This window comes from Aethalodelphis obliquidens, unplaced genomic scaffold (genome assembly GCF_003676395.1).
Source record: "Aethalodelphis obliquidens isolate GAN/ISIS:26980383/991018 unplaced genomic scaffold, ASM367639v1 scaffold47, whole genome shotgun sequence".
Taxonomy (NCBI): Eukaryota; Metazoa; Chordata; class Mammalia; order Artiodactyla; family Delphinidae; genus Aethalodelphis; species Aethalodelphis obliquidens.
The window spans coordinates 1,156,257-1,172,037 of record NW_020837991.1 but is presented as its reverse complement, the minus strand read 5'-3'; the positions used below and the strand labels follow the sequence as shown (position 1 = coordinate 1,172,037).

General features: G+C 48.0%; 1 protein-coding gene across 1 annotated transcript; it reads left to right on the top strand.

Moving 5' to 3' along the window:
- The first annotated feature begins 7,161 nt into the window (after positions 1 to 7,161).
- LOC113607250 (serine protease 40-like) lies at positions 7,162 to 15,319 on the top strand. The gene is made up of 5 exons (XM_027082430.1): positions 7,162 to 7,390; positions 8,164 to 8,326; positions 10,189 to 10,463; positions 12,062 to 12,228; positions 15,002 to 15,319. Exons 1-5 carry the CDS (start codon positions 7,162 to 7,164, stop codon positions 15,317 to 15,319), a joined length of 1,152 nt encoding a protein of 383 aa, XP_026938231.1.
- Positions 15,320 to 15,781: the final 462 nt, after the last annotated feature.

The following is a 15,781-nucleotide window of genomic DNA, read 5'->3' as shown; positions in this document are numbered from 1 at the left end:
AAATGCTGGAGAGAGTGTGGAGAAAAGGGAACCCTCCTGCACTGTTGGTGGGAATATAAATTGATACAGCTACTATGGAGAACAGTACGGAGGTTCCTTAAAAATCTAAACTTAGGCCTACCATATAACCCAGCAATCCCATGGCATATACCCTGAGAAAACCATACTTCAAAAAAGAGACATTGGGGCTTCCCTGGTGGTGCAGTGGTTGAGAGTCCGTCTGCCGATGCAGGGGACACGGGTTCGTTCCCCGGTCCGGGAAGATCCCACATGATGCAGAGCGGCTGGGCCCATGAGCCATGGCCACTGAGCCTGTGTGTCCGGAACCTGCTCTGCAACGGGAGAGGCCACAACAGTGAGAGGCCCATGTACCGCAAAAAAAAAAAGAGAGAGATGTACCACAATGTTCATTGCAGCACTATTTACAATACCCAGGACATGGAAGCAACCTAAGCACCCACTGACAGATAAATGGATAAAGAAGATGTGGTACATATATACAATGGAATATTACCCAGCCATAAAAAGAAACAAAATTGAGTTATTTGTAGTGCGGTGGATGGACCTAGAGTCTGTCATACAGAGTGAAGTAAGTCAGAAAGAGAAAAAACAAATACCGTATGCTAACACATATGTATGGAATCTAAGAAAAAAAAAAAAGGTCATGAAGAACCTAGGGGTAAGACAGGAATAAAGACACAGACCTACTAGAGCATGGACTTGAGGATATGGGGAGGGGGAAGGGTAAGCTGTGACAAAGTGAGAGAGTGGCATGGACATATATACAATAACAAACGTAAAATAGATAGCTAGTGGGAAGCAGCTGCATAGCACAGGGATATCAGCTAGGTGGTTTGTGACTACGTAGAAGGGTGGGATAGGGAGGATGGGAGGGAGGGAGATGCAAGAAAGAAAAGATATGGGAACATATGTATATGTATAACTGATTCACTTTGTTATAAAACAGAACCTAACACACCATTGTAAAGCAATTATACTCCAATAAAGATGTTACAATAAATAAATAAAAAGAAACGAAAGTGAGTTATTTGTAGTGAGGCAGATGGACCTAGAGTCTGTCATACAGAGTGAAGTAAGTCAGAAAGAGAAAAACAAATACCATATGCTAACACATATATATGGAATCTTAAAAATAAATGGTTCTGATGAACCTAGTGGCAGGACAAGAATAAAGACACAGATATAGAGAATCGACTTGAGAACACAGTGAGGGGGAAGGGTAAGGTGGGGCAAAGTGAGAGAGTAGCATTGACATATATACACTACCAAATGTAAAATGGATAGCTAGTGGGAAGCAGCTACATAACACAGGGAGATCAGCTTGGAGCTTTGTGACAACCTAGAGGGTGGGATAGGGAGGGTGAGAGGGAGATTCAAGAGGGAAGGGATATAGGGATATATGTATACATATTGCTGATCCACTTTGCTATACAGAAGAAACTAACACAACATTGTAAAGCAACTATACTCCAATAAAAATGTTAAAAAAAAAAAAACCTCAATGGGTCAACAAAGAGATAAAAGTGGAAATCAGAAAATACCTTGAGCCAAATGAAAACACAAGTTTCCAAAATTTATGAGACTCAGCAAAAAGAGTTCTAAGAAGGAAGATTATAGCAATACAGGCATACTTCAAAAAATAAGAAAAATATCAAATAAACAATCTAATCTACCATCTAAAGAAATTAGAAAAAGAACAAACACAGCCCAAAGTCAGCAGAAGGAAGGAAATAACAAATATCAGAGAGGAACTAAATAAAATAGGGAGAAAAAAAAAGAAAGAAAGAAAAAAAAATCCAATAATGAAACCAAGAGTTGTTTTTTGAAAAGATAAACAAAATTGATAAATTTTTAGCAGGCTCATTAAGAAAAAAACAAAGATAAATAAATAACCAAGATGAGAAATAAAAGAGGAGAAATTACAACCAATATCATAGAAATACAAAAAATCATGGGAATACTAGAAAAACAAACTGCCAACAGATAATCCAAATGGACTGATCACTAGTAGTGAAATTGAATCTGTAATCAAAACCCTCCCAACAAACAAAAGTCCAGGACTGCATGGCTTCACAGGGGAATTCTACCAAACATATAAAGAACAGTTAACACCTATCCTTCTCAAACTATTTTTAAAAATTGAAGAGGAGAAAACACTCCCAAATTCATTCTGTAAGGCCACCATTACCTTGATACCAAAACCAGACAAAAGACTACAAGAGAGGAAATTACAGGTCAATATCCTTGATGAATATAGGTGCAAAAATTCTTAACAAAGTATAAGTAAACCAAATTAAACAATATATAAAAGAATCATACACCATGATCAAGTGAGATTTATTCAGGGTTGCAAGGATGGTTCAATATCCCCGTTTATCAATGTGATATACCACATTAACAAAAGGAAGGGCAAAAATCACATGATCACCTCAATAGACATAGTAAAAGCACTTGACAAAATTCAACACTCATCCATGAAAAAACTCCAACAAAATTGGTATAGAGGGAACATATCTCAATATAATAAAGGCCATTTATGACAAACCCAGAGCTAACATTATACTTAATAGTTAAAAACTGAAAACTTTTGCTCTAAAATCAGGAACAGGACAAGAAAGCCCACTTTCACCATTTCTATTTTACATAGTATTGGAAGTCCTAGCCACAACAATCAGACAAGAAAAAGAAATATAAAAGGCATCCAAATTGGAAGGGAAGAAATAAAACTGTCACTATTTGCAGATGACATGATACTATGTATAGAAAACCTTAAAGTCTCCACCAAAAAAGTATTAGAACTAGTGAATGAATTCAGTAAAGCTACAAGATACTAGATAAATATACAAAAACCGATTGCTTTTCTATAAACTACTAATGAAGTATCAGAAAGAGAAAGCAAGAAATAAATCCCATTTACAATCACATTATAAAGAATAAAATACCTAGGAATAAACTTAACCATGGAGGTGAAAGACCTATACTTTGAAAACTGTAAGACAATGATGAAGAAAACTGAAGGTGATACAAATAAATAGGTAGATATCTCGTGCTTAGGATTGGAAGAATTAATATTGTTAAAATGTCCATACTACCGAAAGCAATCTACAGACTTAATTCAATCCCTATCAAATTACCCAAAACATTTTTCACAGAACTAGAACAAATTATCCTAAAATAGGTATGAATTTTACTCTGAATAACCAAAGTAATCTTGAGAAAAACAAACAGACAAACGAACAAGCAAAAACCTGGAAGTATCACTCTCCTGGACTTCGGAGTATAATTCAAAGCTACAGTAATCAAAACAGTATGGTACTGGCACAAAAACAGACACATAGATAAATGGAATAGAATAAAGAGCCCAGAAGTAAACCCACGCACCTATGTCAATTAATCTACAACAAAGGAGACAAGGATATATGATGGAGAAAAGACAGTTTCTTCAATAAGTGGTGCTGGGAAAACTGGACAGCTCCATGTAAAAGAATGAAATTTGAACACTTTCTTACACCATATATACAAATAAACTCAAAATGGGTTAAAGATCTAAGTGTAAAATGACACCATAAAACTCCTAGAAGAAAACATACACTCTTTGACATGTCTTAGTAATATATTTTTGGATCTGTCTCCTCAGGCAAGGGAAACAAAAGTTAGAATAAACAAGTGGGACCTAATTAAACTTAAAAGCTTCTGCACAACTATGGAAACACTCAAAAAAAAAAAAAAAAAAGACAACCTACAGAATGGGAGAAGATATTTGCAAATGATATGTCTGATAAGGGGTTAATATCCAAAATATATAAACAGCTCATACAACTCAATAGCAAAAACCAAACAATGGCCAAAAGGCACATGAAAAGAGGTTCAACGTCACTAATTATTAGAGAAATGCAAATCAAAACTAAAATGACATATCAGCTCACACATGTCAGAATGGCTACCATGAAAAAGGCTACAAGTAGCAAATACTTGGGGGGATGTGGAGAAAAGGGAACTTTAGTTCACTGTTGGTGGGGATGTAAATTGGTACATCCACAATGGAAAACAGTATGGAGGTTCCTAAAATAATTAAAAATAGAACTACCATATGGTCTTAGCAATTCCACTCATAGGTATATATCTGAAGAAAATGAAAATACTAATTTGAAAAGACACATGCACCCCAATGTAAGTACCCCCAATACAGCAGTACTTACACTAGCCAAAATATGGAAGCAATCTAAGTGTACATTGACAGATGAATGAATAAAGAAGATGTGGTATATAATATATGCACAATGGAATATTACTTAGCCACATGTAAAACAATATGATTGACCTGGAGGGTATTATGCTTTTGAAGTTATTATGCTTTTGAAGTAAGTCAAAGATAAATATTACATGTTTTCAGTTATATGTGGAATCTAAAAAAATGAAACTAATGAATATAACAAAACAGAAACTGTCATAGATACAGATAACAAACTAGTGGTTACCACTGAGGAGAGGGCTTGGGGGTGGGGCAAGGTAGGGGAAATGGCTTAAGGAGTGCAAACTACTAGGTATAAAATAAATAAAATGCAGAGATGTATTGTAGGACACAGGAAATATAACCAATATTTTATAACTTTAAATGGAGTATAATTATAAAAATATCAAATCACTATGCTTTACACCTGAAACTAATATAACATTGTAAATCAACTATACTGAAAGTTTTAGAAAAGGTAGGGGTGCTGTCCTGTCACAGCACTTTGCAAGCCTGTAGAGACAGGTTACTGTTACTGTGTGGGGCAGTGGTTACTGTCATGGATTCTAATGCCTGCTAGCTGGGCCCAGTCCTGGCACTGACCCTGCCTGCAGGTCACTTTGCCTCTCAGTGATGTTGGTTCCTCGTTTGTGAAGGGGTTATGCACAGTCTATCCCCCCAGGTGGCTGTGAAGCCTCAGGGTGCTTGCTCCTTTCCAGGTGCCCGTAGCCTTCCCGGCACCCCGCCACTTCTCATAGCACTCTCCTCCTCTCCAAACCTACCCAGCTCAAGGTGGCAGCAGCCTGGTTACAGCCACAGGTTGCACACAATCTATCTTCTGCACTTCCCTGGAAACAGATTGGGGTTGGGGCAGGAAGGGTAATGATTGGAGTTCTGATTGACCAGGAGCAGAACACAGAAGGGCAAGCCAGCAGCAGACCTGGGCTTGAGTGCTGGCCCTGCATTCCATGTATAAGGCTTGGTTATCCTTGGATTCAGTTTCCTCACCTGCAAACTGGGGATGCTGATAGTTGTGAAGATCACACCATCAGATGCAGCCTAGATGGTGAGCAAATCCCCTGGACCCCAGCTTCGCCAAAATCCCTTTCATCTCCCAGTGTTCCCTGAAAAGAGTTTTCTCGCAACCCCAGTGGGAGGTTGACTTTGTCCTCAGACCCACCTGCCTGGTGTGTCCTGCATCCTGCCCCTTGTCACCCTTAGCATCTGCAATGTCTCTACTTCCCCACACTTGGTGTCACCTTTGAGCTCAGTCATCATGCATCCCCGCCTCCCTCCCTATTCTGTTCACTTCCTCCAACTTCTCTTCAAATTTTCCAATCTTTTCCTCTATGTCTCTAGACGTATTTGAGACAGTCATATTACCTTTTTCCCAGCTTTTTATTGTGGTGATATATACATAACATCTCAACAGGAGGCCAAGTTAGAAAAGGAATTATCTCAACAGTCTGTGGATGTGGCTTTGCCTAATGGAGTGAAACCTAGTGAAATCCACAACAAGGTTCTTGAGAAGTTTATGTCAGTAGAAACACTGCTGTCTTGTACTGAAAGGGACAGAGAAAGTGCAAAATGAAAGTTGGACCCTCAGATTTCTACTAGCAGGAAGTAACCTGATAGAACTCTTCCAGTGCAAACATGTGCTACTTTCTGTAAAAAGGGACATGATAAGTGTCCACAATTATTATTTTCTTCATAATTTTTACAGTAAGTCTCTATTATTTCAAGTGAATTTATAATAAAATTTTTAAGCTTTAAAGAACTTGGTGGCCCCAAGACAAGTAGATCTCTGCACCTGCTCCCCAGATTCTTTTTTTTTTTTTTTTTTTTTTTTTGCGGTACGCGGGCCTCTCACTGTTGTGGCCTCTCCCGTTTCGGAGCACAGCCTCCAGATGCGGAGGCTCAGTGGCCATGGCTCACGGGACCAGCCGTTCCGCAGCATGTAGGATCTTCCCGGACCGGGGCACGAACCCGTGTCCCCTGCATCGCGGACTCTCAACCACTGCGCCACCAGGGAAGCCCCAACTCCCTAGATTCTTAATGTTTACATAGAGGTCTTAACTGGGTTCAGTCATGTAAACTGTCCAGATGGTCTCACCAACACCTTCCTCTCTCAGGGCTGCATCCTTGGAGCAGCACCCACGGTGGGCAAAACCTACATTCCAAGGGCGGGGGAGGGGTGAGGAGCCTCCAATTGCCCAGGTCCGGCTCCAGGGTCAACCTGCAATTACCTCCTCTTGATGACCTCCTCCAACAGATGAGACTTCGAATTTTAAGTTTAACGGGATGAGACTCCTGGGGACCTTGACGCATAGTGAATGATTTAGCATTTGAGAAGGACATGAGCCATTAGAGGTCAGTGGCTGGACCCCCTAATGACCCATACTCTTGTATAATTCCCTCCTGTTGAGTGTGGGAAAGACCTGTGAGTATCCACCCCATGATTATGTCATGTTGTACAGTACAACATGTGAGTCTGAGAAAGGGATGTTACCCTTAGTGGCACTGACCTGATCACATGGGGAGTGGGGGCAGAGGAACAGATGAGTGCAAAGTGCACTGGATCTTGAAAGCAAGTTGGACACATTTGGTGACACTTATACAAGCACCTGACCTCTGAGCATTGGTATTTATTCCTTGGCATAGTGCCATAGCTGCCCTGATGTCTCCCTGCAAACTGGGGTCCCTGGACGCAGGGATCCTATGTGCCCTATGCTTCCCACATCAGCCTGGGGGCTCCCAGCGATTACTGCCTTCTACGGACCATGGCTGCGAGAGCTCCGGACACACGTGGCACGCTGCTTCTCCAATGGCACGCGCGTGTGTGTGCGCGAGCGGCAGGTGGTCAGGTCCAGGTCAGGGGTGTGGCCCACAAAAGGAGGCGGTTTCCCAGCATGCCCCAGGGCCCGCGCGAGCCGCTGTCCGCTCAGTCAGGTCGCAGATGCGGGACTGGCTACATGGAGATCAAGGGGGGCTCAGGTCCAGGCTGGCGGGGAGCCTGCACCCTGGCTGTCATCCTGCTGTACCTACACTCACTCCTGCTGCACACTGAGGTGACTGGGACCACCACAGCCAGACCGTCACAGCCAGCCACAGCTGGACCACCACTGCGCGCTGAAGAGGGTGAGTGGGCAGGCGGGCAAGAGGGTCAAGGTCGCTTTCCCCTCATATGTCCCTCCCCTCCCCATACTGCCCCCCCACCCCGACGGTAGACAGGTAGGACCTCTACCTGCCCAGCGGGTTCAGGAGTCCCTGGGTCCCTGGGGGGCATGGGAGGTGGGGGAAGGGAGGGCCATCTTCCCCGCCGGCTCTTCCCGCTAGATCTCAAGCGTCCTCAGTCCAAGGACTGGAGTCCTGACCAGGCCGGTCCCTGTCGGCCCCCGCACCCTCTTCATTTGGGGAATGAGGAAGTACTGCTTTCAGAGGGGAATTGTCAGAGTATGTTCCATTTGGCCTCAGTCTCTCTAGAATATTGGGCTGGAGGAGAAGGACGTAGCCACTTCATCTCAGTGGCATCACTCTGGAAGGCCTCAGTTTCTGGGACTTCAAACAGCGGTGTGCTAGTCACGTGAACTAGGTCTGGGAAAGTGTCTGGAGCAACACCACCTCCCAGCCCGGACCTCTGCTCCCGGCTGGTGTGCTGAGACCCTCTGCAGCTGCCTCCCTTCCCGCCCCTCCAGAGCCGCAGGCTGCTTCCTTAGCGCTGCCATCAACAGCGAAGCCAGGTGGCCCTTTGTCATGTGGGCCATGTCATTTCACCTGGGGCCGTGGATTTCCCAGCTGTGAAGTGGGAGGATGGGCTGTGGTGGCGCTGGGCCCTACGGATGCTGACATTTAGAGGCACCGAGGTTGACATCCATAACACTGATGCCTGATGGCTTGGACTGTCTCCACAGTGTGCGGGCGGCCTGCCGTAACTGGGAGGATCTTTGGTGGCCGGGACGCACCTGAGAAGCGGTGGCCATGGCAGGTCAGCCTGCTCTATAATGGTCAACACATCTGTGGAGCCGCCCTCATCAGTGCCTACTGGGTGGCCTCAGCTGCCCACTGTTTCCAACTGTACGTCTTCCCCACAGCCCGCTGCTGGGTGGGATGCGGAGGGAGCACAAACGGGCAGAACAGAAGGGGATGAAGGTTGTCCCAGCCTTTTTTTTCCCAGGCTTTGTTCAGGCTTTGCTGCCACCAGGTGTCTCTGTGTGTACTGTTGCCCCTGCCTTTGACTCAGCAGTTCCCTCTCCCTGGAAGGCCATCCTTGCTCCCCACTGGACTCCAGTCTCCTGACTGTCAGGTCACATATCCCAGGACAGGGGCTATCTGCCTCATCTCTCCCTCCAGGGATGCCTCCTCACACTTTGGTAAGCTGTGTGTACTTTACTTTTAAATAGCTAAATGGAAATTAACTCTAACTGTGATGATCAATAAATACTGGAAAATAGACTTTAGTTCCATTGAAAGTGCTTCCAGTCTACTCTTTATCTTCCCTAAACTTAACGAATTAAATCTTGTTCCCACTCAAGGTGGGCTCTGGTTTCTACATCTTGCCCAGCTCTAGAGAGTCCACAAGATCTCAGCTTTACCTTCCTCTTGTGCAAATGGTGGTGGGTGTGTAGTGTCTCTGGCCACATGCTTCAGGCTTTGTGTTGGAACCATAGTCCCAGGGCCCCCACTTCCCAGGGCTGGGGGCATCCATCAGGCCCTGGTGTGGACAAGCATTTTGCCCCCTTCAAGCCAGGCTATCCACAGGCCATCTCCAGCACAACTGCTGGAGGCTTCCCTGGGTCCTGACCACTTGCACAGTCTGACATGTTTCTCTCTGGAGGCATCCTGGGCCCCAGCTCTTCTTGTCACTTCTGTTGAAGCATGTGCCAAAGAGGAGCTGTGGTCACCACCGTCCCAACAGGCCAGAGCGAGGCATAAAGCAGATGGCCTCTGTCCGGGGAGATGGGACACGGCAGTCAAGAGAGTGGGCTGCCCCTCAGGTGCATCCTGGGCTTGCTCTGTGCCCAGAGTGGGTGGGGAGAGTGTCACCCTCCAAGTCAGGAGGATAGAGCTGCTGGCATCAGCTGGATTTGAGATCCCACTTGGGTTCTATTCATTCATTCAGCACCCACAGGTGCCAGGCCCCATGTGAGGCCCACTGTGAGGGACATGGAAATGCAGGACCCACCTTGAAGTTTCTTATCCTACCAGGAAAGTGAGACACAAGCCCAAATACTGTGATGCAGGATGGGAGGCCACAATGTGCAAGAGGGGAGACCCTGAGCCATTATTAGAGGAAGCGCTATGGGTCCCACCGGAGGAGGGGCTTGGAGCTGGAGGGGTCTTGTGGGAGGAGTCTGGGTAGGGAGACAGCCCAAGCAGGACATGTGGGTGGAAAGTTGCTCATGTTCCAGTAGCAAGGAGAAGTTTAGTTCCATGCACTCCTCCATTTGCTCCACAAAGGCTTGTTGAGTGCCTGTCAACAGGGGAGGACCAGCTTTTAGAGAAATCAGCGTGTGAAGACTGGACAGGAGGGGGATGCATCATTCTGGGCTGGGAAGTGGGGTCTTTGAGAATCACCCCAGGCCCTGAGAACTTCCAAGGGTTCTGGTCAGAGCTGGAAATGAGCCAAGTCTCTGCTCATCTAAACTGAAAGGGTACAGTTTGATGTACCCCCAACGTTTCTTTCCAGCATGAAGATGCTCTGCTCCTTTGATTCTGGTGCGTGCTGGGAAAGCCATCAGAAACTTTCTAAGGACAAATGTGCTGAGGCTATGGACAGCAATCAAGCCTCCCTCAGTATTAGGAAGGGAGGAGAGAGAATGGTTTTGAATAATGGTGGGGTCTCACCAGGAGGAGGGGGTGGGAGGGAGGCAGCCAGGGCGAGGATGCTGGCCCAGCACCCAGAGGACATGGGTGATAACGCAGCTTTCCCACAACAGGTCCCATGATCCATCTGCCTACAGAATCCTGCTAGGGTACCATCGGCTAAGAACTCCTACCTCACACAGTGGGCAGGCATCGGTGTACCGAGTCATCGTCAACACGGACTTTAACAAGCACTACTACATGGGGAGTGACATCACCCTGTTGCAGCTGTATCGGCCCGTGGTCTTTTCCGACTACATCCGCCCCGTCTGCCTCCCGGGACCTAACACACAGTTGCCCCCTCATACCTCCTGTTGGATAACTGGCTGGGGGATGGTCACCGAGGAACGTAAGTGGGGGCAGGGCAGGTGAGGAGAGCAAGGGCTGAGGAAGAAGGGGGAGAGCAGTGACCATTGTGGAGCCCTTCCAGACCTGAGAGCATGTCTGCTATCAGTTCAAGTTTCCTTCGGTCCATGGTTCAAAACAGTCTGAGTATCTCTAACTTTTGGAATCAGGCACCTGAGCCCTTTGACTCAGCCATTCAGGATTCCACCCTGACTCCCAGGCCCTGTTTGGGCCAGGCCCCTTCAGGACACCTCCTGAGCTTCCACTGCTGTAGAAGGTACTTGGGGCAGCAGTAAGGAAATGAAGGTAGGCCTGCTCTCTGGCCTGAGAGGTGAAGATGGGGCATTTATGGCTTAAGAACATTTACATCTGTGAACCTCATTTCCCTCATCCCTTAACTCAAGTGAAACTTGCCCTTTCTGCCAGCTTGCTGGGCTTGAATACATTTAGACCGAGAGAGGAGAAATGTTGGGCAAAGATTTTTGCTCTAGGGTGAATGCTTTTGATTTAGAAAAATAATAACATTGAGTAAAAAAAAAAAGGAGAATGTCAATTTGGCATGATGTGTAGGTCCTGATTTGGCAGAGTATCTCAGTGGAGGCCTTTGGGGCAGGACTTTCTTTGCTATGCGAGCCAGCCTCCCTGCTCCTGGCCACAGATGTCAGTCACAACGCCTTGTCATGAGAACAGCCAACTCTCCAACATTTCCAAAGACACTCTCCTGGGATGGACTGTCACTTGTTAAGAACCACTGGCAGAGCAAGGAGGATTCTCCAAGACAGGTTGGAGGGTAGGAGTTGGGGCATGAAGGGAAGTCACAGGCTGAAGCAGCCACCAGGACAGGGAGCATATGACAGCAAAGGGAGTCTCAGCTGGCAGCTGTCCTTCCCCCTCCGTATCCTCCCCTGACCACAGTTGCTGAGCCTGGGCCAGCCCAGCGACATGTGAGGCACACACTGCAAGCACTGCATAGGAGCGAGCTGTCACCGTAACACGGTGCTGCCGTGGGAAGATGCCTCCGATCTGTGAGCAAGACCTAGAAATAGAACCCACGTGGGCAGTGCCCCAGACCAGGTGCTGCTCAGAGGCAAGGCCATGCCTTGTTTGTCACGCCACCTAACCCTACTGGGCATTGTTAGCGACATCACTGCCATACTTTGGCCAAGCCAGGACTTCCAGCGTTCACCCACTGTGCCTCCGCTTCTGTCTCCACGTAGCAGCCAGATTCGTTGTTTTTTAAATATAACCCTTCAGTGGTTTCCCAGTGTGCTCAAAATGAAATCCGAGCTCCACATCCTGGTGAGGATGCCCTGCTTGCTCTGGACCCTGCTATGATGTTGCCTCATCTTTTTCACCTGCCACCCCCACCCCACTGCAGCCACGATGACCTCCTTCCTCGTCCTCTCCACCATGGGCCCCTCACCTTTGCTCTCTCGTCTGCCCTGGATGTCTTTCCGCCTCACCTTTGCACATCTCTGACGGCTTCCCCAGTCCTGGCAGCTAGAACTGATGGCATCTCTATTAGCAGGAAGGTTAGGGAGGGAGCTGGTTTCTCTCCCAGGGTACACCCCACATCTGAACCTCTCTCCCCCCAACACACAGGGTTCCTGTCTGCTCCCTACACGCTGCAGGAGGGAGAGGTTGGTGTCATGGACAATCAGGTTTGTGCATCGTATTTCCAGGGGCCAGATCCCAACAACAATACCTATTCTATACACGATGACATGCTGTGTGCCGGGGACCTCAACACAGGAAAGTCCATCTGCCGAGTAAGTGACGTGGGCTGCCTCTCCTCTCCTGCGGCATCTGTCACCTCTCCTCTGTGTCTTCTCTGAACCCTGCCCCAGCCCCTGACTTCCTCTTCCTGGGCCCACCCCATCCTGAAGCATCAGAGCTGAAGCACAGAAGCCCCCAAAGGGTGCTGGTCTATACCATCCAGTTTCTTTATAACTTTTAGGAGCTTTGTTGAAGGACAGCATACATAGAAAAGGGCATACTTTACAAGTGTATTGTTGGATGTGTTTTTTTAGACCTTGACACATTCATGTAACAGGCATCCGAACGGTCTTATATCTCCTTCCTGTCACCGCAGAGTAACCTTAACCTGGCTGCTAAGGCCCTGTGGGTTCATGTCAGGACTTACATAAATGGAATCTCACACGGCACACCCTCAGCTGGTCCCCTTCAGTCAGGTCTGTGAGGTCTGTGCATCTTGTGTGGAGTTTTGGTTGTGTGTCATATTGTTGTACAGCATTACCTGGTTATTGTCGTGTGAATATACTGTAATTTTCCTTTTCCATTCTAGTGTTGGTGGCATTTGGGTAGTTCCTGCTTGAGACCATTGCAGATGCCATTGCTGTGAACATCCTTGTGCATGTGTTTTAGTGTACGTGGGTTCACAGCTTGTTTGGGTATAACCCTGGGACTAGAATTACTGTACCATAAAACGTGCACATGCTCATCTCTCCTAGATACCGGAGAGCAGCCTTCCAACCTGCTGGGACCCATTTGCACTCCCACCAGCAATGGCTTCTCCGTGTGGCTGCCAGGACTTCACACTGTCCACCATTTTCATTTTAACCATTGCATGCATTTTTCGTTTGCATTTGAATAATGAAGGCAAGCACATTTTCATATGGGCATTGCCTTTTCTGTTGTGTCTATCCACGGTGTTTTTGCCCTTATTTCAAATTGAATTGTGGGCTGTGAGTCCAATACTGCGTGTGTGCACTGTCAATGCCTTCTCCCACTCTGTGCAGTGCTTCTATTTTACGGTGGGGAAACCGAGGCCTAGAAAGGGAAGTGGACAGCCCAAGGAAAGAAAGCGTGATCATGGTCAACCTTGGGGGAACAATGTCCTCCTCTGGGGTTGTGGCCCCACAAGCTTCCTCACACAGCCTCCTCTCCCTCTCCTGTACCATCTTTCTAGCACTTTCTGTCTCCTAGAAACACGCTGCCATCTGAAAACACACCACATGACCCTTCTCACCTCTGCCCACTGCCCTAACTCTCTGCCTGCCTTCCCAACGGGGCTGGCCCCAGGGTGTCTGCACTTGCCCTCTCTTGCTTCCTCACTTCTCTTTCTTGCCTAAGCTCACTCCATCAGACTTCTGCCCCTGCCATTCCTCCAGACCGCTCTTATCAAGATAACCAAAGGCCTCGGTCTCACCAGGGCTGCTGGTGGGCACCCTCCCAACCCCACTCAGCGGTGCACCCTCCAGCATCTTTCATCAGACTCGGAGGATGGTCCCTCCTGTGTTTCCTGCTCTCTTCCTCCTTCTCCTGACACCAGCACACCAAGGACCACCCCTCGGCACTCATCCTGCTTTTCTTGTCTTGCTCCGTTCTTTCCTTAGATGGGGAGGAAGGGCCATACGTGGCAAACCCTGTGCCTTACCGTTTCTTGCCTGTCTTTGTTACCCTTGCTGCCACAATCGTGTCCTGACAGGTCTCCCTGCAGCATTTCATGTCCTCCCACTGGCTGTGTTCCACCCAGCCCCAGAACCACCCTGCCATCCTTTTAGAATTCGATTCAGGTCACATCACTTCCCTGCTGAGTGTCCTTAAGTGCTCCCTTCAACCCCAGCCCCTGGCTGATGAGAGCTGGGTGCTGGCCTTGCTAGTCCCTGGCCTCAGCCATGCCAAGCATGTTGACCACCTCTGCCTGCATCTTCCAGAGTCAGGCCTTGCTCATCCCTTCCCTTCTTTTTGTCAGAGAAGCCTTCTGAAGGCCCTCCTCTGGGCATCTCTCTTCCACATCTGGAGTCTGCAGATGTGTGGGATGCATTGTCTGTGTTGTGTTGCATGTCACCTCATCATCTCCCACACGCAGAGCGTGCTCAGGCATGCTCATTCAACAGGAGGCTGGAGGGGTGCTGTGTTTCCTTGGTCCCCACCTTTTGCCCTGTGGGATGGAAGCGTTATGCCCCATGGTGGCAGGTGCCTTCCTGCCTTGGCATCCCACACTCAAAGTTCCTCACATTCTTCTGGGAGCCCCTTGGGATTCCCTGCAATTCCAGCCACCCCACCAGCCTGGACACGGGCGTCACTTCTTTTCCTCTGAGCACATCCAACAGCTTGGTATTTTCTAAAGACGCTTAATCAAGAAATCGAGGAAAAACTAGAGTCCTTAATAGTCAAAAACGAAGTCCCAGGTAGGATGCAGTACTAGGCAGAGGATTTAGCTAGAGGTCTCCAAGCCTGCCATGGCCGTTCTGGAGGACACTGGGGGGCGCCTTCTCCCACATGGGGCTGGAAGGGCAGAGGCCTGGCATCCAGATCCTGGGGTCCCCCTGTGTATTCTTGTAGATGTGAAATGGGCTCCAAGTCCCCACCCTTGAGACTTTGATCCAGGAGGTCTGCAGTGGGACCCTGTGTCTGGACCTTTCAAAGTGCCCGGGTGATTCTGATGAGAATAACTCACTCATATCCCCACCTTGCCACAAGAGCTCCTCAAGTCCACTCTGGTGTCTTCACACTGTCTGAGCAATGCATGTTCTTCTCCATCTTGGTCCCCATGACTCATGCCCTCTCTTTCCTCAGGGAGATTCTGGGGGTCCCCTCGTCTGCCAGCTGAATAATACCTGGTTTCTGATTGGGCTGTCCAGCTGGAGTATGCCCTGCCAGGAGCCCATAAGACCCAGCGTCTTCACCAAGGTCTCCTACTTCACCCAATGGATCTCCGAGAAGCAGGCTGCCTCACCCAACCCTGATCCTTCCTCCATTCCTCCTGAGAGCAAAGCTTCTGTGCCCAACTTTTCTTCTCTGGGCCGTGTCCACAAGCCCAGGAGCTTCCTAACCCTGGTGACTTCACAGAACTTCCTCCTGCTGCTGAGTTTCCTCTGGACACAGTGGCTGTGACAGATGCATGGGGCCCTCCTGGCCCTCTCCCTGGAAGCCTGTCTGCATTAGTGCCAACGTGTTCTACTTGAATATGTTCAGCTCTGAGCCCTCCTGTCCATCTGAAGTCTGCTCCAGGCCTGATAAATAAAAATAATGGAAGAAACTTCCTGCTCCTGTTTCTGACTCATCAGAGCCATCTCGCATCCCTACCCCAACTGTGCTTTGAGCTCCTCCCTGGATGGGGGTGGGGAAGGACAGGGACACTGAGAAGCTGGCTGGCCATCTGGAGCTGAACCCTCCTCAGTGAGTCTCCCAGAAGAGCTGGCATGGCTCAGGGCCAAAGCATCACTTCATGGAGGAAGTGGCATGCCCTAGGGCGTGCAGGGCAGCGGTGGCCAACATAATCGTCATCCTGGCGATGGATGATTTGCCCTGAGCTGAGGATGGAGAAGGCTCTTCCAGGCCCACAGGCCACTGAGG

What these genes read in the sequence shown, in the direction of transcription:
- LOC113607250 (XM_027082430.1), top strand. Translation starts at nt 7,162, where the DNA reads ATGCCCCAGGGCCCGCGCGAGCCGCTGTCCGCTCAGTCAGGTCGCAGA. An exon ending in ACCACTGCGCGCTGAAGAGG is followed by an intron (nt 7,391 to 8,163) that starts GTGAGTGGGCAG and finishes CTGTCTCCACAG; the next exon opens with TGTGCGGGCGGCCTGCCGTA. An exon ending in GGGGATGGTCACCGAGGAAC is followed by an intron (nt 10,464 to 12,061) that starts GTAAGTGGGGGC and finishes CCCAACACACAG; the next exon opens with GGTTCCTGTCTGCTCCCTAC.